Here is a 27,500-nt window from a genome sequence, read left to right as displayed (position 1 = left end):
GGTGGTTAGTGTCTGTCCTCGAGACGTTAACTCCATCAGAAGGTGCTGGTTATTATCAGAGAGAGGTGGTTAGTGTCTGTCCTCGAGACGTTAACTCCATCAGAAGGTGCTGGTTATCAGAGAGGTGGTTAGTGTCTGTCCTCGAGACGTTAACTCCATCAGAAGGTGCTGGTTATTATCAGAGAGAGGAGGTTAGTGTCTGTCCTCGAGACGTTAACTCCATCAGAAGGTGCTGGTTATCAGAGAGGTGGTTAGTGTCTGTCCTCGAGACGTTAACTCCATCAGAAGGTGCTGGTTATTATCAGAGAGAGGAGGTTAGTGTCTGTCCTCGAGACGTTAACTCCATCAGAAGGTGCTGGTTATTATCAGAGAGAGGAGGTTAGTGTCTGTCCTCGAGACGTTAACTCCATCAGAAGGTGCTGGTTATCAGAGAGGTGGTTAGTGTCTGTCCTCGAGACGTTAACTCCATCAGAAGGTGCTGGTTATCAGAGAGACGGTTAGTGTCTGTCCTCGAGACGTTAACTCCATCAGAAGTTGCTGGTTATCAGAGAGACGGTTAGTGTCTGTCCTCGAGACGTTAACTCCATCAGAAGGTGCTGGTTATCAGAGAGAGGAGGTTAGTGTCTGTCCTCGAGACGTTAACTCCATCAGAAGGTGCTGGTTATCAGAGAGAGGAGGTTAGTGTCTGTCCTCGAGACGTTAACTCCATCAGAAGGTGCTGGTTATCAGAGAGAGGAGGTTAGTGTCTGTCCTCGAGACGTTAACTCCATCAGAAGTTGCTGGTTATCAGAGAGACGGTTAGTGTCTGTCCTCGAGACGTTAACTCCATCAGAAGGTGCTGGTTATTATCAGAGAGAGGAGGTTAGTGTCTGTCCTCGAGACGTTAACTCCATCAGAAGGTGCTGGTTATTATCAGAGAGAGGAGGTTAGTGTGTGTCCTCGAGACGTTAACTCCATCAGAAGGTGCTGGTTATTATCAGAGAGAGGAGGTTAGTGTCTGTCCTCGAGACGTTAACTCCATCAGAAGGTGCTGGTTATTATCAGAGAGAGGAGGTTAGTGTCTGTCCTCGAGACGTTAACTCCATCAGAAGTTGCTGGTTATCAGAGAGACGGTTAGTGTCTGTCCTCGAGACGTTAACTCCATCAGAAGTCGCTGGTTATCAGAGACAGAGAGGCGGTTAGTGTCTGTCCTCGAGACGTTAACTCCATCAGAAGGTGCTGGTTATCAGAAAGAGGAGGTTAGTGTCTGTCCTCGAGACGTTAACTCCATCAGAAGGTGCTGGTTATCAGAGAGAGGAGGTTAGTGTCTGTCCTCGAGACGTTAACTCCATCAGAAGGTGCTGGTTATCAGAGAGGTGGTTAGTGTCTGTCCTCGAGACGTTAACTCCATCAGAAGGTGCTGGTTATCAGAAAGAGGAGGTTAGTGTCTGTCCTCGAGACGTTAACTCCATCAGAAGGTGCTGGTTATTATCAGAGAGAGGAGGTTAGTGTCTGTCCTCGAGACGTTAACTCCATCAGAAGGTGCTGGTTATCAGAGAGGTGGTTAGTGTCTGTCCTCGAGACGTTAACTCCATCAGAAGGTGCTGGTTATCAGAGAGACGGTTAGTGTCTGTCCTCGAGACGTTAACTCCATCAGAAGGTGCTGGTTATCAGAGAGGTGGTTAGTGTCTGTCCTCGAGACGTTAACTCCATCAGAAGGTGCTGGTTATTATCAGAGAGAGGAGGTTAGTGTCTGTCCTCGAGACGTTAACTCCATCAGAAGGTGCTGGTTATCAGAGAGGTGGTTAGTGTCTGTCCTCGAGACGTTAACTCCATCAGAAGGTGCTGGTTATCAGAGAGAGGAGGTTAGTGTCTGTCCTCGAGACGTTAACTCCATCAGAAGGTGCTGGTTATCAGAGAGAGGAGGTTAGTGTCTGTCCTCGAGACGTTAACTCCATCAGAAGGTGCTGGTTATTATCAGAGAGAGGAGGTTAGTGTCTGTCCTCGAGACGTTAACTCCATCAGAAGGTGCTGGTTATTATCAGAGAGAGGAGGTTAGTGTCTGTCCTCGAGACGTTAACTCCATCAGAAGGTGCTGGTTATTATCAGAGAGAGGAGGTTAGTGTCTGTCCTCGAGACGTTAACTCCATCAGAAGGTGCTGGTTATTATCAGAGAGAGGAGGTTAGTGTCTGTCCTCGAGACGTTAACTCCATCAGAAGGTGCTGGTTATTATCAGAGAGAGGAGGTTAGTGTCTGTCCTCGAGACGTTAACTCCATCAGAAGGTGCTGGTTATTATCAGAGAGAGGAGGTTAGTGTCTGTCCTCGAGACGTTAACTCCATCAGAAGGTGCTGGTTATCAGAGAGACGGTTAGTGTCTGTCCTCGAGACGTTAACTCCATCAGAAGGTGCTGGTTATTATCAGAGAGAGGAGGTTAGTGTCTGTCCTCGAGACGTTAACTCCATCAGAAGGTGCTGGTTATTATCAGAGAGAGGAGGTTAGTGTCTGTCCTCGAGACGTTAACTCCATCAGAAGGTGCTGGTTATCAGAGAGGTGGTTAGTGTCTGTCCTCGAGACGTTAACTCCATCAGAAGGTGCTGGTTATCAGAGAGAGGAGGTTAGTGTCTGTCCTCGAGACATGATGATTGTGATGATGATGATGATGATGATGATGATGATGATGATGATGATGATGATGATGTTCATGATGACGATGGTGGTGATGATGATGATGAGGATGATGATGGTGATGATGATGATGATGATGATGATGGTGATGATGATGATGATGGTGATGATGATGATGATGATGATGATGGTGATGGTGGTGATGATGGTGATGATGATGGTGATGGTGGTGATGATGATGATGATGATGATGATGATGATGATGATGATGATGATGGTGATGATGCTGCCGCCCTCTACAGGGGGGCAGAGAGACGCGTGGAGGAGAGATGAGCAGACTGCCGGCCCCCGTCCTGTCGGTTGTCCTGGTCCTGCTGCTCAGCGCTGGATACTGCAAACAGAGTGCCTTGCCCATGGGCCCCGCGGGAAGCACGCGCATGGACGCACGCGGACTCCTCCAGGTCCTCACCCGCTCCGAGGCTCCGGCCCTGGCAGTGACCGTCAGGCGGCCAGAGGTCAGACGGCCAGAGGTCAGACGACCAGAGGTCACCTCCGACACCAGAGGAGGCAACCAGCTCCACAAGGCCCTGCAGATCAGAGGTGACGGTTCTAGTGTTTCAAGAGGTGACTGTGTTTCAAGTTCAAGTTTGTTTATTAATTAGCACAATAAAATACACGTACTTTACGGTGAAATGTTTGGTTCTGTATGAGCCCCTGAGAGTGTGCTTCATACAGTAAAAAAAAGTAAGAAAGTAAGTAAAAAGTAAGTAAAGAGGGATAATATACAATACAATATACAGTAAAAATGAGTAAACAGTGAGGTACAAAGCAGAAAATTATGTACAAAACTTTGAGGTAAGGTGCAAATGCAAATGAGGTATGAATGTAGTGCAAATCTCTTTAATAATAGATAAATATAATGTAGTGTTAAAGTGTCTAAAGTGAGTGGTAAGGTGAGTGTTTGTTTAAAGTGAGTGTGTACGTGTGGATGTGTGTGCTGTGAGTGTAGATGATGGGTTGTTACATGGAGTCATTGAGCATCCTGATGGCCCTGGGGATAGAAGCTCCTACAGAGACAGCTGTGTGTGTGTGGCACCTTGTTTTCCTATCATTTTGGGGACCTTAATGTCCCCACAAGTGATGAAAACAAGATTTCTTCCGGGACATTGGCCGGACCCCACGAGCTAAAGGAGCTATTTAAGGGTAAGGGGTTATGGTAAGGGTTAGGTTAAAGGCCCATTTATACTTACGTACATGGCGTAAATTGCGTAATTTTCATCAACGCTCTTGTCCGCACGGATGGCGCATCGGCCAGATTTACTGACCGCGCGGATATGTGCGCCGACTGCGCATGTGCCCAGCTGTCATAACATGAGCACGCAACGCTGACAGACACCAACAATGGACTATAAACAGAGCCGCATGTGCAGTGTATCTGCAGCCGCGTGCGTGTACGTGTCAGTTTTCGAGTATATTCGGGCCTTAAAGGCCAACTTGCAGGTTAAACCCTACTCTGCAATTATGGGTAGTTTACATCATTGGTATCTAATTTAATTATTAATTTTTTTCCATTTGACGCCGGAAATGCCACTCAGAAAGGGTTAAAAAGGTCCACGCACGAATCACATGCACAAGCAAATCTAAAAGCTTATCAGACGCTAGCAGGGCCGTGACGTCACGTCAGGTGCAGGGCAGCGAGGGGCTCTGAGAGTCACACACAGCTAGTGGCAGGACGCAGAGAGCCTTGCTACTACTAGCCGAGCCAGCAATAGCTATGAGCTAACTAACGTTACAAGCTCAAACACCTTATAACTACTACTATTGTCGTGTCCATAAGTTCCCTGGCAGAATACTTGTGAGGACAAAGGTATACAAAGAGGAGATAACCATTTTAAATCGGGCATTCATGCCGGCTAACAAGCTAGACGTCGGGCATGTTGTTAGCACAATAGCTACCAAGCTAAGCTACGTTAGCTTCTAACGTTGTATACACAATATGTACAACGACACAATGATTTACATTATTACAAATATGGTAACGTGGTTGTGGCTTTTACAAATAGTGGTTCGCTTTAGAGATGGATGGCTATGATCACCGAGCAATAGTGTTAGGTGAAACAGATACATTTTCATTCATCACTCCTCGGCTAGTAGTAGCAAGGCTCTCTCCGTCCTGCCACTAGCTGTGTGTGACTCTCAGAGCCCCTCACTGCCCTGCACCTGACGTGACGTCAGCATTAAGATGACACACGCACGTTATTGATCCATGGAATAAAATATGCATGTGCGTGGAGCTTGTGGTTTGGTCGACAAAATGTTTGATAAAAACGCTAAAACTGGGTCAATTTCGATAATTTTTTTTCCCTCTTCATGAAAGTCAGCGTTGGCCTAGTCACATTGTTTATTGAACAAAAATACAACCTGCAAGTTGGCCTTTAAGGGGTTAGATAATGAATGTGAATCTATGAAATGACCCCACAACGTGTGTGTGTGTGTGTGTGTGTGTGTGTGTGTGTGTGTGTGTGTGTGTGTGTGTGTACGCACACACACACACACACACACACACACACACACACACACACACACACACACACACACACACACACACACACACACACACACACACACACAATGAATTAATATTATTATTATTATTATTATTATTATTATTATTATTATTATTATTATTATTATTATTATTATTATTATTATTATTATTATTATTATTATTATTATTATTGTCACACACTCATTCACACACTGACTGCCTGCTTTGTGTTTTGTTACCAGAGGTGTTTCCTAGAGATCTGCGACAAAAAGAAAGGTTTCTCAAACACTTAACAGGTAAGATAACCTAAACCTAACCCTAACCATAACCCTAACCAGGGCCGCCTCAGGGGGTGTGCGAGCAGTGCGGTCGCACAGGGCCTCGCGGGAAGGGGGGCCTCGCAATTTTTTTTTTTTTTTTTTATTATTATTATTATTTTTTTTTATTTATTTTTTTTTGCGAGGCCCCCCTTCCCGCGAGGCCCTTTTTCATCACAGACCTAAAATCTAGTTTTGCTTATATGCTTATATATTTCACATTAGACACGTTTGTAGAATGTGTCTGACTTGTTCCTGGGTCTGCAGTGACATACTCACTATTGGAACTCTGGGGCTCTGCAGCAGACATACTATTGGTTTCAACGAAGGGAGTGGTTACTTACATCATGTGTAGTACGCCGGCGTGAGTCAGCTGCGTTTGACTATTTCGCGCGTGCAGCTTTTGACTATTATGCTTAGTTATGCCAGCCAAGGTCGGTCATTATCAGTCGGTCGGTCACCAAGGAACGTTGACGAAAGGCCTCTCGCTGGCGGGACAAATGGCCGGAGCCTTGTCATGATGCAGTCGGGATATAGCCATGATGATGTCGGCTAGTAGCTAGCTTAGCTAAAGGCTAACTAGCGTTAGCTAACCTAGAGATGCAGCCAAGATGAAGAGGATGGTCGTTTGGCAGATGAACTTCGTCAACTCCACGCGGTTGTCTCCATCCTCTTGGACGTTTGGTGAGTTTTTAACCTATTCTATTAACTCTATTCTATTCCCGCCGTGGACATCTCTCTCTCTCTCTCTCTCTCTGTCTCTGGAGCTAAACTGGCCGACTAGCTGTTGTAGTACTACTAGTAGCTAACGGTGTGTGGCCTGGTGTCAGCACCTGTATGTAGCCGCATAGCTTGCTTCTGCGTTAGCTAATGGTTAGCGATAGCCTGGTTGAGCTAACTGTTAGCCAGTTAGCTGTTTAGCTACGACGTTAGCTGCCGGCTGCGCTCGGCTGGGAACGTTCGTTTGATGCTATCAGTTAGCCTTGAGTTAGCTGTTAGCTTGTGCTACGACCATTGACATTAGCCGTGAGAATAGCAGGGGGTTCTGGCACTCTGACTACGACATCATCTTTGACAGAAGATGTAGTCGGGCCTGCACCATGACAAGGCTCTGGCCATAGCTTATTTTTGTCCCGACAGCGAGAGGCCTTTCGTCAACGTGGAGACCTGTGTTGCGGCCTTTCGCCCTGCGTTCCTTGGTGCAGGTAAGATTAATGAAAATGTCATGACATTACCCCACTCTTCCTTCCTTCCCCTCCCGAATGTTTTGTTAATAACGATTTTTTCCAGGCAAAACATATGTTACTTCACAACATTTGGAGATACGACATGTGCTGTGTGTGAATTCATTGTCTTGGTCGTTTGTGTAGCTTGGGTAGCGTTGGGCCGTTGGCCAAAACTGTGTGTGGCCTGGTGTCAGTAGCCTACCTGGCTAGCCTTTAGCTGTCGGCCATTGGCTCCTTGCTGCTTTGTTTTCTCTGGTATAGACCCTCTTCTCTTTGGATTTAAGTGTTGATCTTTGTCCTTTTGGATCTATGTATATTCATGTTGCCTTTGTGAAGTTATCTTTTCCTTCTGTTTTGTTCTTTCATTAAAAGTTGAATATCCTTTAGGGGGTCATCTTTGCTTATCTCTCTCATACATGCTCTCTCTCTAACACACATGCTCTCTCTCTTTCTCTCTCTCTCTCTTTCTAACACACACAGTCTGCCTATGGCGGCCTTTCTCGATGGCTAGGCTGTGCTCGCTGAGTCTGTACCTAGTCAAGGATCTTCAGTCACAGTGCTCAGGTATTCTGCCACTGTGTACTCTCTGTTTAGGGCCAAATAGCATTTCAATTTCTTTCCAATGTGTCTCTCTCTCTGTACACTGTATATTGACTGTAGAACGGGAGCTCTCTCTCGCTCTCTCTCTTGCTATATGTTGACTGTATCATGCCCAGCCTCGGGCAGCGCTATTATTTACGAATATGTTGACTGTATGAAAAAAAAAAAAAAAAAAAATATATATATATATATATATATATTATATATATATATATATATATATATATTTTTTTTTTTACCTTTTGGGGGGGGGGGGGGGGGGGGGGGGGGGGCTCGCGTTTAAATCTCGCACAGGGCCTCACATTTCTCCCAGGCGGCCCTGACCCTAACCATAACCATAACCATAACCATAACCCTATATACTAAGATAGTAAGATACTAAGATACTAAGTGTGTGTGTGACAATATATCATCCCAGAAATAACTACAATAAATGATATTACTGTCATTTTAAGAGCATGTTATGCCACTGATATAAATGATAATATAATACCATGCAAGTGCACCCTTTCATAGAGCAGTGGCCATTTACTCCTTAAGAAGAATGTGCAAAGTCTTAAAGTATTATAGCTACAGGGCTTTTAAGCGGCTCTGGAAAATCTACAACCATATGGAAAATGTATTTGATAACTTCCAGTTGTGGGTGGGGGGGGGGGGGGGCGTGTTCATTCCTGACTAACTCTACATTTGATGCAGTTGATCATTTCCGGGTGTGTGTGTGGGTGTGTGTGTGTGTGTGTGTGTGTGTGTACATTTGTAGTTGATGATCCACTGTCGTTTCACATTGTGACATAGCTGTGACGTAGCATAATCTCCAGCTGCATTCGAGGTGATGTGGTTGTATTCGGTGGTTAAGTCTGACGCCACGCGTGACCTATATTCTTGTCTCCAAATTCTCCTCTTCAGACAGCAGGAGATACTAGCAGCTCATATCTCTATAGCAGGAGATACTAGCAGCTCATATCTCTATAGCAGGATATACTAGGAGCTCATACCTCTATAGCAGGAGATACTAGCAGCTCATATCTCTATAGCAGGAGATACTAGCAGCTCATATCTCTATAGCAGGAGATACTAGCAGCTCATATCTCTATAGCAGGAGATACTAGGAGCTCATACCTCTTCAGACAGCAGGAGATACTAGCAGCTCATATCTCTATAGCAGGAGATACTAGCAGCTCATATCTCTATAGCAGGAGATACTAGCAGCTCATACCTCTATAGCAGGAGATACTAGCAGCTCATATCTCTATAGCAGGAGATACTAGGAGCTCATATCTCTTCAGACATCAGGAGATACTAGGAGCACATACCTCTTCAGACAGCAGGAGATACTAGCAGCTCATATATCTATAGCAGGAGATACAAGGAGCTCATATCTCTATAGCAGGAGATACAAGGAGCTCATATCTCTATAGCAGGAGATACAAGGAGCTCATATCTCTATAGCAGGAGATACAAGGAGCTCATATCTCTATAGCAGGAGATACTAGGAGCTCATATCTCTATAGCAGGAGATACTAGGAGCTCATACCTCTTCAGACAGCAGGAGATACAAGGAGCTCATATCTCTATAGCAGGAGATACTAGGAGCTCATACCTCTTCAGACATCAGGAGATACTAGGAGCTCATACCTCTATAGCAGGAGATACTAGGAGCTCATACCTCTTCAGACAGCAGGAGATACTAGGAGCTCAAACCTCTTCAGACAGCAGGAGAGACAAGGAGCTCATATCTCTATAGCAGCTACTAGGAGCTCATATCTCTTCAGAAAGCAGGAGATACTAGGAGCTCATAACTCTTCAGACAGCAGGAGATACTAGGAGCTCAAACCTCTATAGCAGGAGATACTAGGAGCACATATCTCTTCAGACAGCAGGAGATACTAGAAGCTCATACCTCTTCAGAAAGCAGGAGATACTAGGAGCTCATACCTCTTCAGAAAGCAGGAGATACTAGGAGCTCATACCTCTTCAGAAAGCAGGAGATACTAGGAGCTCATACCTCTTCAGACAGCAGGAGATACTAGGAGCTCATACCTCTTCAGACAGCAGGAGATACTAGGAGCTCATACCTCTTCAGAAAGCAGGAGATACTAGGAGCTCATACCTCTTCAGAAAGCAGGAGATACTAGGAGCTCATACCTCTTCAGAAAGCAGGAGATACTAGGAGCTCATATCTCTTCAGACAGCAGGAGATACTAGCAGCTCATATCTCTTCAGACAGCAGGAGATACTAGGAGCTCAAACCTCTTCAGACAGCAGGAGATACTAGGAGCTCAAACCTCTTCAGACAGCAGGAGATACTAGGAGCTCAAACCTCTTCAGACAGCAGGAGATACTAGCAGCTCAAACCTCTTCAGACAGCAGGAGATACTAGGAGCTAGGGCTGGGCGATATGGCCTAAAAATAAAATCTCAGATAAAAAAAGAAAAATCCGATTTCCGATTTTAATAGATTTTTTTCTCTTGAAAACTAGAAATGCCAAGGAAATCATTCAAATAATCTTTGTTTTTATTTTACACAAAAAAATTATCAAACCAAGATGAATTTCCCTATTGGGATTGAAGTGCAAACCTAACTTTCACCAATCTTCACAAAATATATATATATATATATGTATATATTAAGGCCGGGCCGTTAACGCCGTTACCGGGCTAAGTTAACGGCGGACTCTTATCGCGCGATAAAAAAATTACCGCTGTTAATCTATTCTCAAAGTTGGGTCTGGGAGCCAATTACATTAGTGTGATGTATTGTCCTTAAATATTTGCCGTAGTTCCCAGCGTGACATTGTGGTACCCCGAAGTGATTGCACAAGTATGTACCTGAGCTGTAGTTGGAATAATAAAGTGTCAAACTAAAGTAGTGGTCCGGTAATCATTGTTATACAGGTGAGGTTAAGAAGTCCTCAGGATATAACACAATTTGGCGACGAGGACGTCTGAATCTGCGCAATGCAAGAAAGAAGAAGTCCGTCGGGACGTTTGTTTACCTTATTAACGTTAGCTTAGCGAGTTAGCATGTTAGCTCACGGTGAACGGCGTACGTTGCCCGGCACTTGGAAACAGCTACAAGAAGAGGAAATCCACTTGACACACTAAAGGAAGGATCGACTGGACTGTCGTGAGTGTTTACAACAGAAATGGCTTGGGTTATTGGAAATATTGGACCGTTTGATGACAATGTGGAGCAATGGAACTGTTACACTGAGCGTTTTGATTACTTCATTATAGCTAATGGAATTGAAGAGGACAAAGTAGTTCCCACATTTCTGACTGTAATGGGGCCCGGGACATTTAATTTGTTGAGAAACCTGCTACAGCCAGCAAAGACAGGTACAAAAACGTACCAGGAAATAGTGGATATACTGACCCACCATTTTTCACCAAAACCTTTGGTTATTGCAGAGAGGTTTAGGTTCCACAGACGCAGCCAGGAGGAAGGAGAGTCTGTTACAATGTTTGTTGCAGCTTTAAGAAAATTTGCTGAACATTGTGAATTTAGAGATTCACTAAAAGACACATTGAGAGACAGGCTTGTGTGTGGATTAAGAAATGAAGGTGCACAGAAGAAACTACTGACAGAGAGTGATTTGACACTGGAGAAAGCTGTCAATATCAGTGTAACAATGGAAATGGCATCAAAGGAAGCCCAGCAGTTACATGCAACGACGAGTAGAGTGCACAAGGTCAGTGACGGGCAAAGCGACCAGGGTGCGTGAATGCTTTCGGCAGCCCACTTGTCCTTCCGCATTGCTCTGATTGGCCGAGCGCGCGCATGAGCCAGCTCCTCAGCCAGGCTCCGCTTAAGGCAATTTATACAAATGGAAGTATTGATTACGCCGTAACGAATCATTAAAAAAATATACCCTTAACTGGAATATGTTGTGCCTTTACACATATGTTGGATTATGTAATTGGTTTGTCATGACAATGTGTCCGGATGGCAGAATTCAGTACTGTATCTACAAAACCTTCTGTTTAATCATCTTCCATCTATTAATTTGCTTAGATTTTTCAGGTCTGGTCAATTTGAGCATGGTGTCATTCACAGTCAAAGATAAATTATTTTTTAATTGATATTCTCATTTGGTTCATTACAATTTACTCAAGCCTAGTAACAGACACAGTATTTCAGCATTCCCTGAGATCCATAGATGTCCCTAGAATCAGATACCAAGAACATGCAAATGGACCATATAAAAAAAAAGTCTGTAAATGTGTATGATATGTTCTTATGGAATGAATGAGATAAAAAAAAATTATTTAAATTATTATTATTATTATTATTTAAAAACAAAATTAGTTAATTTTCATAATGCGATAATTTGCTGTCTTGATCAAACAAAGAGGAATGTCCCTATTGGGATTAATAGTGCAATAACTTGCTTTTTCACCAAACTTTTTTGTAAAATAAAAAGTTAATCTTGAAAGAATATTTTTATTTTAATTTTTTTTTATCGGTTTTAATTTTTCAAAATCGTCCTAAATCATTCATTTGAATTAATCGATACAATCGATTAATCGCCCAGCCCTACTAGGAGCTCATATTTCTAACAGTAGGAGATACTAGGAGCACAAACCCCAAACAGTTTGTTATCCCTCAGATCTATTAAAACAACAAGGGACTCAGCACTGAGGTGTGTTGAACAGACCAGAGCCTCAGCCAACGCAGGAAGCTTTGGGGGAAACCGTTTATTGGAAGGTAGATCACAATTTAACAACCGAATAGACCAGCCATGAGTATCTCCTGCTGTCTGAAGAGGTATGTGCTCCGATAAGACAAGACAAGACAGGATAAGATAAGATAAGATAAGATAAAGTAAGATATGATAAGACAAGACGGGATAAGATAAGATAAGATCAAATAAGTTATGATAAGACAAGACAAGACAGGATAAGACGAGATAAGATAAGATAAGATATTCCTTTATTTATCCCCTTGGGAAAATTCGGGTGTCATAGCATCATGGGTGAGGGGGGTGGGGAGGTACAGGTATGGGCAGGGTAATAGTAGAAATATATGAGAAAAATAAACAGTGTAAACAATAAAATAATGTAACATGTGCAGGAACCATGTGACTCTAAGCCTCTTTCACATGTTTCTGTCACGACTCGACTTATTGAACCCAATATGCAGATAATGAGAATCGGCAGACAGATCTAGCTTAAACCCAGTTTGGGTATATTTAATAATAAAAGAGTAGTCAGGTATTCAGGCAGAGGTCGATAAACGGGGGGAGTACTCGTACAGTCCAGGGGCGTGCGCGGGACAGGGTAGTCAGCCAGACAGGGGTCAAGACGGGTACAGGGTAGTCAGCCAGACAGGGGTCTAAACGGGTGCAGGTCCTCATACGTTCCCGGGGAAAGGCAAGGAGAGTAGTCAGGCAAGCTGAGGTCAGAGCACATCTACCGAGAGCCAGATATCAGGGTGAAGAGCCAGGTAGGACTGCGGGGAAGGAGGACAACAAAGGGTTAGACACAGTTGAAGAACAATGGACTAGAACTATAGAACTATACGAGAGAGAGCAGAATAACACGACTAACTGGGAAATCCGAAGTTACGATCTGGCAGCCTTGACATCTGCAGTGGGGTTATATCACTGACGTAATTGGCCTACAGATGTCAATCAGCTGCTCCACTGACAGCGGCACACCTGCACACTTGACTTAACGAGAGAGGGAGAGAGAGAGAGAGAGAGAGTGCATACACTTTTTTCACAAATAAAAAAGTGCAAAACCGGACAAAGGGCTGACTTTCGGAAAAAAATTGGAATTCGAAGCTTCGGGGCCGAGATTCGATTTTAATTCGAAGCTTCGAGATTAAAAATATATATAAAAAAAAAGAAAATTAAAGAAAAAAAATATGTATGTTGTGGGACTTGTACAGCACTTTGTTCAACTTTGTCAGTGCTGTAAAGTTTAAACCTTTTAAAATCTTAGACAAACAAAACACTTCCATGAAATATTGTAACCCGTCATTTGAGGCTTTATAAAAGCAGCACAATGAACACAAATCTGTCAGTGCCGAGTCCGACCTCATCTTAAATAACAAACAGCATTGCTTGTTGTACAGTAGTTAACACTTTGATTGCCTAAGGCTAAATTCATGATATACCATCCCTTGCCAGCTCTATTTGTCTATGGAGAAGTTCCCCTTCTTTGCAGGGCTATAACTTTTTAAATTCTATTGCTAAATTGCCATTATTAGGGCCCATTCAATGTCCTATATGTATTGTTCAGGGTGTATGAACGTTAAACTTTTTCATTCACATATTCATACTAAAATATGATCTAAAGTATAAGTATGTTTTCATCTCTTTCTGCAGCTTTCTCCAGAACGTGATTTATAGCCCCAAATGCATTATATTGATGATCAAATACACTTCTGGAAGTTACTACACGTCATCTGATGTTGACCGGATGGGCGAGGGGGCGTTTATAATTCCGTGGGCAGCGTTATACCATTCATCTAATGTGGGTCAAATGTTCATCATAGCAGTTAGTGTCGAACACGGTAATATTACACGCTAAAACTCACCCCAGTCTCCGCGGGCCGTTGGGCGATCAGCGTGGGGTAGACAGTTTTCCATTATGGGATGTCGAAATACCCGGTCCATTTCCAGGTTGTATAATACTATATACGTCCAAATCATGTTGTTTATCGAGTTATTTGCAACCGATCGATGTCCAGTGTATCAAGATGGAGTCCCGGGACCTATAGCGAGTGCCCGGAAGTAATATGGGTGATCAGCACTTCATCCACATAACTTCCTGTTTGGCGCTTCTGCCGATCGGCCACCAGATGGCGCTCTTGAACCGCTAGAGGATTGAGAGGAGCTCAGAACTGTGTGTGAAGGCTGCGGATGGAAAATATGATTCCGATCACAGATTTTTGAAATATTGATATTAAAGACGAGTTACGGCGTCCTCTGCAACTTGAGCATGGCGGGGAAGGACGCCTAAACACGTTTTCGGCACTTAAAGTGTTAACGAAGAGAGGCAGAGTTTATTTTGCAAAAAAAAACAACAACAACAAAAAATCATATATATTATTATTATTATTATTATTTTTTGTAATTTTAGTTTCATATTCGAATCCCATGCCCATCGAACGAAGCTTCGAAGTATTTAAGACAGCCCTACAACGACAAGACAATAAAGTGCAATGGCTAAGGACATGTCAGTGCAAAATAAAGTTTCTTACACAGGACACTGAAACTAAACAAAACAAACAAAACAGTGCACAGCTGCCATAGACGGCGCCATCTTGGAAGACTGATTACAGATTGTGACATTGGTTTAAAATACGAAATGTTGTCAAGTCCTCCGCCATCGATGTGTAACCTGTCGTGTCTCTAGTCCTCCTCCATCGATGTGTAACCTGTCATCAGGGCCGCCTGGGAGAAATGCGAGGCCCTGTGCTAGATTTAAACGCGAGGCCCCCCCTCCCCCCTAAAAGGTAAAAAAAAAAAAAAAAAAAATGTTTTCATTTCATACAGTCAACATATTCTTAAATAATAGCGCTGCCCGAGGCTGGGCATGATACAGTCAACATATAGCAAGAGAGAGAGCGAGAGAGAGCTCCCGTTCTACAGTCAATATACAGTGTTCTGTCTCATTAGGGGCTCTGCTTGGCATCACTCTGCACTATCTCGCGTACGTGCACGCGCACTGAATAAATTCCACAAATGTACCTTTAATACCAGTATTAGTCTGACCACACCCCTCATCAGCTTACCTTCATAAGCAGGTGTGTGGTCACCTGCTCTCCTCCTTCTCGCTTTCACCACAAGGAAGTGCCTGGTAGTACCCCACTTGACGTGTTGTTAGTTGAAAAGAGTTGTGACGAGTTTACATTGTGCTTAATTTTTTCTTCTCTCACATCTGTTGTAAAAGAAAAAGTTGGGTCATAATGTATTCCGCGGAGAGTAGACCCGCTAGACCTACTCTTCACCAGCGGGTCTCCATTCCTGCCTCCGTCGTGCGCCTTGGTGCTGGGCTGTTGCCACTTTCGTGGTTGCCGACCCAGCCCAGGAGGCAGCCGATGGATAGTTTGCCTCAGCCGAGGAGTCGGTGCCGTCGCTCCGGCGATGGCCTGATCTCGACTCTGGTTCCGGGGAATCGCCCGTTGGTGAACGGGGGGTTGTCTTGGAGCCAGAGGATTTGCGACGCAAACTTTTCGCGTCTGCCCGTTCACGTCGCAAGATGGTAGCGTGCAGGCGCGAACGGCCTGGGTTTGGGGAACTGCTGGAGACCAGCGAAGATGCGTCCGGCTCTGGATTTCCAATGGAAACTGAGGACTTCATGGAAGAGGCGGACAGGTTTTTGTATGATGGCCCCGTGGAGGAGAGTATCCCTCCTCAGGAGACCCCGGAGGGGGGGGAAATGGCTCCATGGGGCTCCCTGTTCGAGGATGTCGAGGGACCACCTTGGCCTCATCAGCAGGATGCCCTACTGTCGGCCACATCAGACTGTGGCTCCTTGACCAGTCGCAGCCTGCTGCATGTGAGGGATGCGGGGTCGGTGGAGGAAGGTCCGCAGGGGGAACTGCGGGCTTTGTTTCCCGAGCTCATGGCGGTAGCCGCCGCCGCAAACGGCGTGCCGCTGCCGCTGCCATTGCCTGCACCTGTCCCTGATGACCTCATAGGTCATCCCTGGCAGCGTCCCCCAGTGAGAGGGGTGGACGTTGTTTACCCATTTTTCCCATCGATGGGGGCCTATGTTCCACGGGGTCAGGCGGTGTCCAACATCATGGGACTAACTCCCGCCTACGTACCAGTTACGCGGGTGTCGGGGTTAGTCAAAGGTATGGGGGAGGGCGTGCCTCGGCTTGACAGTCTGATGGCCGCGCTCCTCTGTCCGGATATGGTGTGGGAACCCCTATGCAAGCCGGTCCTCCAGGGGAAATCGGCTAGGCGATTGGCTTATTGGGGTGACCAGTCATTCATCGCTGGTACACAATCGCTGGCTGCGGTGTCTAACATCGCCCACCTGGCTAGATTTGTATCGGGGATAATGACGGGCGGCACGGATCTGAACGAGGTGAAATGCGATCAGATCACCCAGGCTGCGGGAGCTGTCCTGCACCTTTCCCAGGTGCTGGCCATAGCCATGGGGAAAGTGCGCGCCCTGGCCACCCTGGGCCAGCGTCATCTTTGGCTGGAGCAGGCCCGTGTGCCAGAGAAGAAGAGAGCTCCTCTTCTGACGGCCGCCCTCTCCGACGCTGGCCTGTTCGGGAAGGCCCTGCGGTTGATGACCTCAACATGCAGAGAGATGGCAGAGGAGAGGTCCATTCTCCAACCCCATTTTCCGCCTCCCGTCCTTGCCGGTGGAGTCAGAAGGCTTCCGCGACGTCGAGCTGTCTCCGTCGCCGCTACCACTGCCTCCGCCGCCGCTGCTGGCCCTGCCGGAGGAGACGGTAGGGAACGTCGTGTCCAGCAGACAGTAACCTACCGTCCCTCCGGGGCTCCTCGGGGTGGCAAGACTCGAGCGGTGCGAGGTGGCAGACGACGTTGAGTGACTTTTCCCCTCTGTGTCCCCTCTCCTCTACACCCTCCCCGGCCCCTCTATGATTTTGTGCCTTAGAACACTTTATAATTTAATAAAAAAGTTCCCCGATATAAGGGGGACTGTGTTTTGGCCGAACAAACTGTGTGTTTCTTCAACAATTCATATGGTGGGGTTGTGTATATATGAATCTGCCCTTTTACGTTGTGAGATGAGTCGTGTTGTGTTACGAGGTTAAGCAAGGTCTGCAATGTACACTCAGTAATAGGTTCTATTAGCTTGATGCTCCACATGCAGGTAGAAACTGGTGTTATTCCATTGCTTGAACTAAGTATGTGTCTCACAATGCTGTGTTGTTTAGTTGCAGTAATACTCGTACACACACATTCCACGGCCTAGCCGTTTACTCTCGGTCAGCGTTTTTTACTATGTGCGACATAGTCAACAGGTGTAGGATTCACACACAGGCGACTTGTGTTTTGTTGTAAAATCCTGTTCACATTTTTGTGGGTAGCGGGCATTGTATTAGCTTATGCTATGCATTGCGTTCTACCGGAGGTTTTCAAGATGGCTACGGTTGTTTTTCTGTGTGTAGGGTATGAAGGGTGTTTTTTGTGAGGGGGTGTCGAATAAACCCCTCCTTTTCCCACTTGATTGGTTTAGGGGATTTTTGATCTCTTCTGCTGAGCCAGTCAGGGCCAAGCCGGTGGGACGTCTTGGCGGGGGGGGGGGGGGGGGGGTTATTCTACCGACTCCTATTACAAGACAGGAGCCGGCAGGTTTCCCCGCCCGTTGTAGCGGTGTTGCTATGGCGACGCCTTCCATGAGTTGAGGTGTCTTAAAGGTGTCGAGTTAGGGCGTAGGGCTCACAGTTCTGCTGCGCCCGATTTATGTGTAAACTTGAGTCGGTTGGTCACGTGACTCACAGTTGGCATATCTTTTTCATGACTATGAACTCATGTGGGAAGGTGTTTCTGGGAGGGTCTGGTCTTTCACTCTGATTAAAAAGAGTGACTGGATTAAAATCATGTGAAAACAGGTTTTTTACTCCCAGCTGTGCAGTTGGGTCATACGGGTGATGCTTTTTCTTTATTATTATAAAGAGTTGGATGTGTCTATATGGATTGGAAATGAGGGTCCCTGATGGAAACAAGACTAACGTCTTTCTCAGGTCTGTCTCCCCTTAACCAATTGTGTGTATTGCCGTACTGGGTTGTACCCTTTCTGCAATCTGTTGGGTAAAGTTTTTCATTCATTCATTCATGGAGTTGATTGCATCTCGCCCCTCTTGTCGTTCCCCTGGGCGTCTTGGGGATTCAATAAGGTGGTCTAAACAGCCTATTGTTGATGTGGGTATGTCAAAACGCACACATAGTGCTAGCTCAGGATGTTCTGTTGGACATTAGCTGACTGGCGCGCCTTGATTGCTTGGGGTTAAAACAGCGTTTTTATGAAGCAATTGGGATGGGGGTTTTTCCTCTTCCGACACCCTGTGTGGTTGTCGATGGGTTCCCGTTCATGTCAGGGGATGATAGCGGAATGGGTCTGAACATATGGGAAAGGGTCTCACGCCCTGGGGGTGGGCCGCCGGGCGCGGTTCGTACCGAAACGTCTGGGTGGCGCCTTCTTTTTATGTTTTAGGATCAACACGCATATCTGCCCCTTCTCCTGGGGTTGGCAGGTCGGCGTGGTTAGGGCACGGGACTGGTTCTGGTCGCGCTGGTCCAGATCAGTTACACCCGTTGTCCGCCGGGGATGCAGATCTGCTGTTCTGGTACCCTGAGGGACTTGGGTTTTTTTCAGGGGGAAAAAATGCTAGGTCGGTCTGGGTGTCACAGGGTTGAGCGTTATGGAACCCTTGTTGGGTACGTTGTATTCTGCACTGTCGTAATGGCTTACGGCCGTGCCAACCTATACGCGCCCGATCTCGTCGGATCTCGGCCGCTGTGCAGGTTGGTCTTGGTTGGTACTTGGTTGGGTGACCTCCTGGGAATACCGAGTGCGGGGTGCTGGGGCTGGTCTTCCATTTTTTACGCTCTTCTCTTGCGCTTGGCGAAGAGGGGCCTGTTGGGGTGGTTTTAGCCTCCTCGGGGGACCCTGTGCTCCCCGTATCACCGGGCCCGGTCCGGGGTAATGTTTCGTTGACCTGTAGGCCCGGGATAACCCTGTTGGAAACCGGAACGCGGGCTGCGGCAGTGCCGCAGGTGTGTTTTGGGGTTTCTTTCCTGAGGGGTTATGGGACCAACCATTGCATAGGGTAATGCCTGGGTGGTTGGTTCTCTGGTGTGTTGCTGCAGTGTCAACTCCCGGGTTCACCGGTTGAGGGTGCCCCTGCACGTTCATGACGTCTGCCGATCGTGTCAGCCTTCTCTGTGGAGGCTTGGTTATGCGACAACGCCAGCATACGCCCCTTCCGCCGGGGCGGCTGTGTTCAGCTGTCCTTTCTGGCGCCTGTCTCGTCCGCAGTCTCCAGGCTAGGGTTGACAGCCTGGTCTTTTTTCCCGGTGCACTGCCTGCTTCCGTTGGTTAACTCTTGTGTGTTACGGCCATGCTGTCTGCCTGTTGCAGGGCCAGTGTGCCAGGCGGTGTACTGTTGGGGAGGACAGGGCCCGCTCGGCTGAGGGGCCTTTGTCCGAATACGCTGGCGATGTGGGGGGCGGGGTCACTAAGTGCCCACCTGGTGGGGTCTTGATGCTGGCATCATGGACTTCTCCGGGCCCCCATTCCAGGGAGTCCAGTCCTTTTGGTGGGTCTGGGTCTTCTTTCGCGCTCCGCTGCTACGGCCTTGCCACGGGGTTGGGTTTGCCCTTGATCCCGTGATTCTGGGGGCAGTAACGAGGTTGTTTCCCTACGTTCGTTCCCGGGTGGCATGCGGGTTGTGCGTGGGTGTAGTCGTGGGGTCAAGCCACGGTCTGCTCACCCTGTGCGTTGAGTTGCTTGAGTGCCTCTTCGCGCGGTCGGGTCCGTCGCCCTCTCGGTAAACCTCTAATAGGGAGGGTGCCCTCCATTAGGGGGGGTCGGGGGGGCTCGGCCCTCCCTGTTCTGTTGGTTGTGGGGGGCCTTCAGCGGGGTGTATTTGTCGGCCAGTGGCTCCGCTTGGCCTCCCTTTGTGCAGAGTGATGCCAAGCAGAGCCCCTAATGAGACAGAACGTTAGGTTATGACTATAACCAAGTTCTGTTAATTAGGGGTGACGCTTGGCATCCGACGGCCGCTGCAGCCCTTGACCTCACCTTGTGGTGAAAGCTTGGGAAGGAGGAGAGCAGGTGACCACACACCTGCTTATGAAGGTAAGCTGATGAGGGGTGTGGTCAGACTAATACTGGTGTTAAAGGTACATTTGTGGAATTTATTCAGTGCGCATGCACGTACGCGAGATAGTGCAGAGTGATGCCAAGCGTCACCCCTAATTAACAGAACTTGGTTATAGTCATAACCTAACGTTATCGCTGCACAGTTGTGTGTGTTAGAAAGAGAGAGATAGAGAGAGAGCATGTCTGTTTGTGTGTGTGTGTTAGAGAGAGAGCATGTATATGTGTGTTAGAAAGAGAGAGACATATATAGAGAGAGCATGTCATTTTGTGTGTTAGAGAGAGATATAGAGCATGTCTGTGTGTTTTAGAGAGAGAGAGAGCATGTGTGTTTGTGTGTTAGAGAGAGAGAGCATGTCTGTGTGTGTGTGTTAGAGAGAGAGCATGTATGAGAGAGATAAGCAAAGATGAGCCCCTAAAGGATATTCAACTTTTAATGGAAGAACAAAACAGAAGGAAAAGATAACTTCACAAAGGCAACATGAATATACATAGATCCAAAAGGACAAAGATCAACACTTAAATCCAAAGAGAAGAGGGTCTATACCAGAGAAAACAAAGTAGCAAGGAGCCAATGGCCGACATCAGCTAAATAGGCTAACTGCAAATAGAGTAGCCAGGTACTGACACCAGGCCACACACAGCTTTGGCCAACGCTACCCAAGCTACACAAACGACCAAGACAATTCACACACAGCACATGTCGTATCTCCAAATGTTGTGAAGTAACATATGTTTTGCCTGGAAAAAAACATTGTTATTAACAAAACATTCGGGAGGGGAAGGAAGGAAGAGTGGGGTAATGTCCAATGGACATCTTACCTGCACCAAGGAACGCAGGGCGAAAGGCCGCAACACAGGTCTCCACGTTGACGAAAGGCCTCTCGCTGGCGGGACAAAAAGAAGCTATGGCCGGAGCCTTGTCATGGTGCAGGCCCGACTACATCTTCTGTCAAAGATGATGTCGTAGTCAGAGTGCCAGGGCCTGCTATTCTCACGGCTAATGTCAATGGTCGTAGCACAAGCTAACAGCTAACTCTAGGCTAACTGATAGCATCAAGCTAACGTTCCCAGCCGAGCGAAAACGAGCAGCTAACGTCGTAGCTAAACAGCTAACTGGCTAACAGTTAGCTCAACCCGGCTATCGCTAACCACTAGCTAACGCAGAAGCAAGCTATGCGGCTACCACTGAAAAACTGTACAACGTGAGAAAAGCAATACAGGCCAACACTTCAGACAGCCGCTGTGTTTTCCTCTTCTCATACGAAGAGAGAAGGGAAAAAGAAGGCAATACACGTCCCACTACAGAGTGGTGTTTACCATAGCAGTGCCGGCAACAAGTCCCTCGCGGACTATAGCCGACTTGAGCATGGAGATATTCTCATAATGAAACACCAAGCTCACCTCCCTCGCACCAGGTGCTGACACCAGGCCACACACCGTTAGCTACTACAACAGCTAGCCGGCCTGTTTGGCTCCTGAGAGAGAGAGAGAAAGATATCCACGGCGGGAATAGAATAGAGTGCATTAAAAACTCACCAAACGTCCAAGAGGATGGAGACAACCGCGTCATCTGCCGAACGACCGTCCTCTTCATCTTGGCATAACAATGCTGCACGCGCTCTCTCTAGGTTAGCTAACGCTAGTTAGCCTTTAGCTAAGCTAGCTACTAGCCGACATCATCATGGCTATCCCGACGTTAGCACTCAATATTATAACGTAGCTAAAGCTAACTAGCTGTCCCTGCCTTTAGCCGGGATGGCTAGCCTGACTGAACTGTCTAACATGCAACAACTTTCATCTTCAGTCCTGTTACGATTCGGCATGAAGAAGGACCCAATATGCGGTTAGACAGTATAAAGGAGACGGTGGTTGCTCTTCTCAACAGTGTTCTCAACAAAAGGCACAGCGGCGCTGGCGCTAACTACAAACACGGACTGTGATACGAAAACAAAGATGACAAAAACAGTATACAATATCACTTACTGACTCTAAGTACAACAGCAGGGCAAGGCAGACGACAGCAAGGTACAAACGAACGGGTAACACGGAGGTATGACGCCACAACAGGAAGTGGGAACAGGACAACCTAATATACTCAACCTAATTAACAATGATTACCAACGATCAACAGCTGGGGGAAGACACACTAGAACTGATACAATACAAAATACAATACAACCATCAAAGAACACACACAGGCTAAATACCAAAACACAGAATAAGAATACTAAGACAGAACAAACCTAAACAGACAACATTTGTAATAATGACGCTAATTGCCACATTAGGACATTATTGATTTGAACCAACATGTTCAGGGCTGAGTGCATTGTCTGCAGGTGGCCGCTGGTGGCTCTCTGCCTGGGACATTCTCTCTCCCAGGCATGAGTTGATCTTGGAGCGTTACAGTGGGGGGCTACCAGACCCCCGAAAACATCGTCCGGACACGAGCGACGCAGGAGGCCGGGACCCCGGGAAAAAAACAGGGCGAGGACCCGGAGAACTGGGGCCGGGAGTCTGAGGAAAGAACCCAGGAGGGGCATAGCAGCCAGGGGGGAGGAAAACGGGCGCAGACGCCCGGAGAGGGGGGGCGGGGACGGGAACAGAGGCCCGGAGAGGAGGGGTGGGGAAGGGAACAGAAGCTCGGAGAGGGGAGGCGGGGAGAGAAACAGGGGCCCGGAGAGGGGGGGTGGAGAGAGAAACAGGGGCCCGGAGAGGGGAGGCGGGGAGAGAAACAGGGGCCCGGAGAGTGGGGGTGGAGAGAGAAACAGGATCCGGGAGCCTGGAGCCCGGAACTGAGGGTAAGGACCCCGGAGCAGGATCCCGGACGGGAGACCCTCCAGCCGCCGGACTAGGGACCGGATCTGGAGAACTGGAGCGGCGGTGCGGCGGCGACGACCCCCAGAGCAGGATCCAGCGCAGCCCACGTCGAAGACCACGTTGAAGACCACGGCGAAGACCACGGCGAGGACCAGGACGCCGACCACGATGCAGAGCTGGACCAGACGGGGAGCCGGGAGCCGGCACAGCAGCCGGACCAGGTGTAGAGGCCGGGCAGGGCGTGGAGACCGGACCGATCTCGGCGGCGAGGCGTGGCGTAGGCTCCGGGGATGAGGAGCCTGGACCCAGTGTAGTAGCCGTACCAGGCGTAGAGGCCGGGCAGGGCGTGGAGACCGGACCGGTCTCGGCGGCGAGGCGTGGCGTAGGCTCCGGGGATGAGGAGCCTGGACCCAGTGTTGTAGCCGTACCAGGCGTAGAGGCTGGACAGGACGTGGAAGCCGGAGGAGCGGTGACATCCAGGACCACGCCGATCGGAACCAGGACGGCACCGACGACCGGATCAGCCGTGGAGGCTCTGCCAGCGGCACTAGCCCCGCCCGCCCTCCGAGCCTTGCCAGAACTCGGAGGCCTGCGAGCCGCGGGGGCTAGGCCGATCGTGGGCCCTGAGCTAGCTGTAGGGGTTAGGCTAGCTTTAGAAGCCCGGCCAGCCTGAGGACCCAGGCTAACTTTGAGTTGAATGCTAGTCGGTTGGACCCGACTAGCTGCAGAAACACGAACAGGAGGCAGATCAGAGGGTTGAACGCGATACCTCGCCATGAGGACTGCAGCCTGGTCGGCCATCACCCTCATCTCTGCCTCCTGGTCCGGATACTGGTCTGCTGCGGACTGGATTGTCTGAAACAGAAATACTCATTTAGCTGGGGAATATTTCGACAGATCTCCCTCCATTAATTTGGAGAGAACCTTCATCGTTCCCACTATCTTTCCCGCTGGGTCTTGTGATGGTGGCGTCATAATGTTACGATTCGGCATGAAGAAGGACCCAATATGCGGTTAGACAGTATAAAGGAGACGGTGGTTGCTCTTCTCAACAGTGTTCTTTAATATAGAACTCAAGGCAGGAGCAAGGCAGGAATATAAACAATACAAAACAAAAGGCACAGCGGCGCTGGCGCTAACTACAAACACGGACTGTGATACGAAAACAAAGATGACAAAAACAGTATACAATATCACTTACTGACTCTAAGTACAACAGCAGGGCAAGGCAGACGACAGCAAGGTACAAACGAACGGGTAACACGGAGGTATGACGCCACAACAGGAAGTGGGAACAGGACAACCTAATATACTCAACCTAATTAACAATGATTACCAACGATCAACAGCTGGGGGAAGACACACTAGAACTGATACAATACAAAATACAATACAACCATCAAAGAACACACACAGGCTAAATACCAAAACACAGAATAAGAATACTAAGACAGAACAAACCTAAACAGACAACATTTGTAATAATGACGCTAATTGCCACATTAGGACATTATTGATTTGAACCAACATGTTCAGGGCTGAGTGCATTGTCTGCAGGTGGCCGCTGGTGGCTCTCTGCCTGGGACATTCTCTCTCCCAGGCATGAGTTGATCTTGGAGCGTTACAAGTCCATCTGCCGAATGACCGCCCTCTTCGTTTTGGCTGGCATAACTAAGCATAACCTCCAAAGCTGCACGCGCGAAATAGTCAAACGCAGCTGACACACACCGGCGTACACATGATGTAACCCCTCCCTTAGTTGAAACCAATAGTATGTGCAGAGCCCCAGAGCTCCAATAGTGAGTATGTCTGCAGAGCCGCAGAGCCAGGAACATTCTACAAACGTGTCTAATGTGAAATATATAAGCATATAAGCAAAACTAGATTTTAGGTCTGTGATGAAAAAGGGCCTCGTGGGAAGGGGGGCCTCGCAAAAAATAATAATAATAATAATAATAATAATAATAATAATAATAATAATAATAATAATAATAATAATAATAATAATAATAATAATAATAATAATAATAATAAAAAAAATAATAAATAAAGAATATTTTCTTTTTCTTTTTTTTTGTGCGAGGCCCCCCTTCCCGCGAGGCCCTGTGCGACCGCACTGCTCGCACACCCCCTGAGGCGGCCCTGCCTGTCGTGTCTATAGTCCTCCTCCATCGATGTGTAACCTGTCGTGTCCCTAGTCCTTCATCGATGTGTAACCTGTCGTGTCTCTAGTCCTCCTCCATCGATGTGTAACCTGTCGTGTCTCTAGTCCTCCTCCATCGATGTGTAACCTGTCGTATCTCTAGTCCTCCTCCATCGATGTGTAACCTGTCGTGTCTCTAGTCCTCCTCCATCGATGTGTAACCTGCCGTGTCTCTAGTCCTCCATCGATGTGTAACCTGTCGTGTCTCTAGTCCTCCTTCATCGATGTGTAACCTGTCGTATCTCTAGTCCTCCATCGATGTGTAACCTGTCGTGTCTCTAGTCCTCCATCGATGTGTAACCTGTCGTGTCTCTAGTCCTCCTTCATCGATGTGTAACCTGTCGTATCTCTAGTCCTCCATCGATGTGTAACCTGTCGTGTCTCTAGTCCTCCTTCATCGATGTGTAACCTGTCGTATCTCTAGTCCTCCATCGATGTGTAACCTGTCGTGTCTCTAGTCCTCCATCGATGTGTAACCTGTCGTGTCTCTAGTCCTCCTCCATCGATGTGTAACCTGTCGTGTCTCTAGTCCTCCTCCATCGATGTGTAACCTGTCGTGTCTCTAGTCCTCCTCCATCGATGTGTAACCTGTCGTGTCTCTAGTCCTCCTCCATCGATGTGTAACCTGTCGTGTCTCTAGTCCTCCTCCATCGATGTGTAACCTGTCGTGTCTCTAGTCCTCCTTCATCGATGTGTAACCTGTCGTGTCTCTAGTCCTCCTCCATTGATGTGTAACCTGTCGTGTCTCTAGTCCTCCTCCATTGATGTGTAACCTGTCGTGTCTCTAGTCCTCCTCCATCGATGTATAACCTGTCGTGTCTCTAGTCCTCCATCATCGATGTGTAACCTGTCGTGTCTCTAGTCCTCCATCGATGTGTAACCTGCCGTGTCTCTAGTCCTCCATCGATGTGTAACCTGTCGTGTCTCTAGTCCTCCATCATCGATGTGTAACCTGTCGTGTCTCTAGTCCTCCATCGATGTGTAACCTGTCGTGTCTCTAGTCCTCCTTCATCGATGTGTAACCTGCCGTGTCTCTAGTCCTCCTCCATCGATGTGTAACCTGCCGTGTCTCTAGTCCTCCATCGATGTGTAACCTGCCGTGTCTCTAGTCCTCCTCCATCGATGTGTAACCTGTCGTGTCTCTAGTCCTCCATCGATGTGTAACCTGCCGTGTCTATAGTCCTCCTTCATCGATGTGTAACCTGTTGTGTCTCTAGTCCTCCATCGATGTGTAACCTGTCGTGTCTCTAGTCCTCCATCGATGTGTAACCTGTCGTGTCTCTAGTCCTCCTCCATCGATGTGTAACCTGTCGTATCTCTAGTCCTCCTCCATCGATGTGTAACCTGTTGTGTCTCTAGTCCTCCATCGATGTGTAACCTGTCGTGTCTCTAGTCCTCCTCCATCGATGTGTAACCTGTCGTATCTCTAGTCCTCCTCCATCGATGTGTAACCTGTTGTGTCTCTAGTCCTCCATCGATGTGTAACCTGTCGTGTCTCTAGTCCTCCTCCATCGATGTGTAACCTGTCGTGTTTCTAGTCCTCCTCCATCGATGTGTAACCTGTTGTGTCTCTAGTCCTCCATCGATGTGTAACCTGTCGTGTCTCTAGTCCTCCTCCATCGATGTATAACCTGTCGTGTCTCTAGTCCTCCATCATCGATGTGTAACCTGTCGTGTCTCTAGTCCTCCATCGATGTGTAACCTGCCGTGTCTCTAGTCCTCCATCGATGTGTAACCTGTCGTGTCTCTAGTCCTCCATCATCGATGTGTAACCTGTCGTGTCTCTAGTCCTCCATCGATGTGTAACCTGTCGTGTCTCTAGTCCTCCTTCATCGATGTGTAACCTGCCGTGTCTCTAGTCCTCCTCCATCGATGTGTAACCTGCCGTGTCTCTAGTCCTCCATCGATGTGTAACCTGCCGTGTCTCTAGTCCTCCTCCATCGATGTGTAACCTGTCGTGTCTCTAGTCCTCCATCGATGTGTAACCTGCCGTGTCTATAGTCCTCCTTCATCGATGTGTAACCTGTTGTGTCTCTAGTCCTCCATCGATGTGTAACCTGTCGTGTCTCTAGTCCTCCATCGATGTGTAACCTGTCGTGTCTCTAGTCCTCCTCCATCGATGTGTAACCTGTCGTATCTCTAGTCCTCCTCCATCGATGTGTAACCTGTTGTGTCTCTAGTCCTCCATCGATGTGTAACCTGTCGTGTCTCTAGTCCTCCTCCATCGATGTGTAACCTGTCGTATCTCTAGTCCTCCTCCATCGATGTGTAACCTGTTGTGTCTCTAGTCCTCCATCGATGTGTAACCTGTCGTGTCTCTAGTCCTCCTCCATCGATGTGTAACCTGTCGTGTTT

The 27,500-nt window shown here is 47.6% G+C and overlaps 1 protein-coding gene across 1 annotated transcript in view; it reads left to right on the top strand.

The window, feature by feature from the left end:
- Positions 1–3,044: 3,044 nt before the first annotated feature.
- alkal2b (ALK and LTK ligand 2b) overlaps positions 3,045–27,500 on the top strand; it is a gene marked incomplete at its 5' end in the record, with an annotated part of 54,691 nt that continues 30,235 nt past the window's right edge. Inside the window, 2 exons of the mRNA XM_084323690.1 lie at positions 3,045–3,207; positions 5,398–5,451. Coding sequence (XP_084179816.1) covers positions 3,045–3,207; positions 5,398–5,451 — 217 coding nt within the window. The remainder of the gene's footprint in view (positions 3,208–5,397; positions 5,452–27,500) is intronic.

Source organism: Notolepis coatsorum (genome assembly GCF_963971535.1).
Source record: "Notolepis coatsorum genome assembly, chromosome: 1".
NCBI lineage: Eukaryota > Metazoa > Chordata > Actinopteri > Aulopiformes > Paralepididae > Notolepis > Notolepis coatsorum.
The sequence above is the reverse complement of the archived record's forward strand: the minus strand, read 5'-3'. Positions and strand labels throughout refer to the sequence as shown.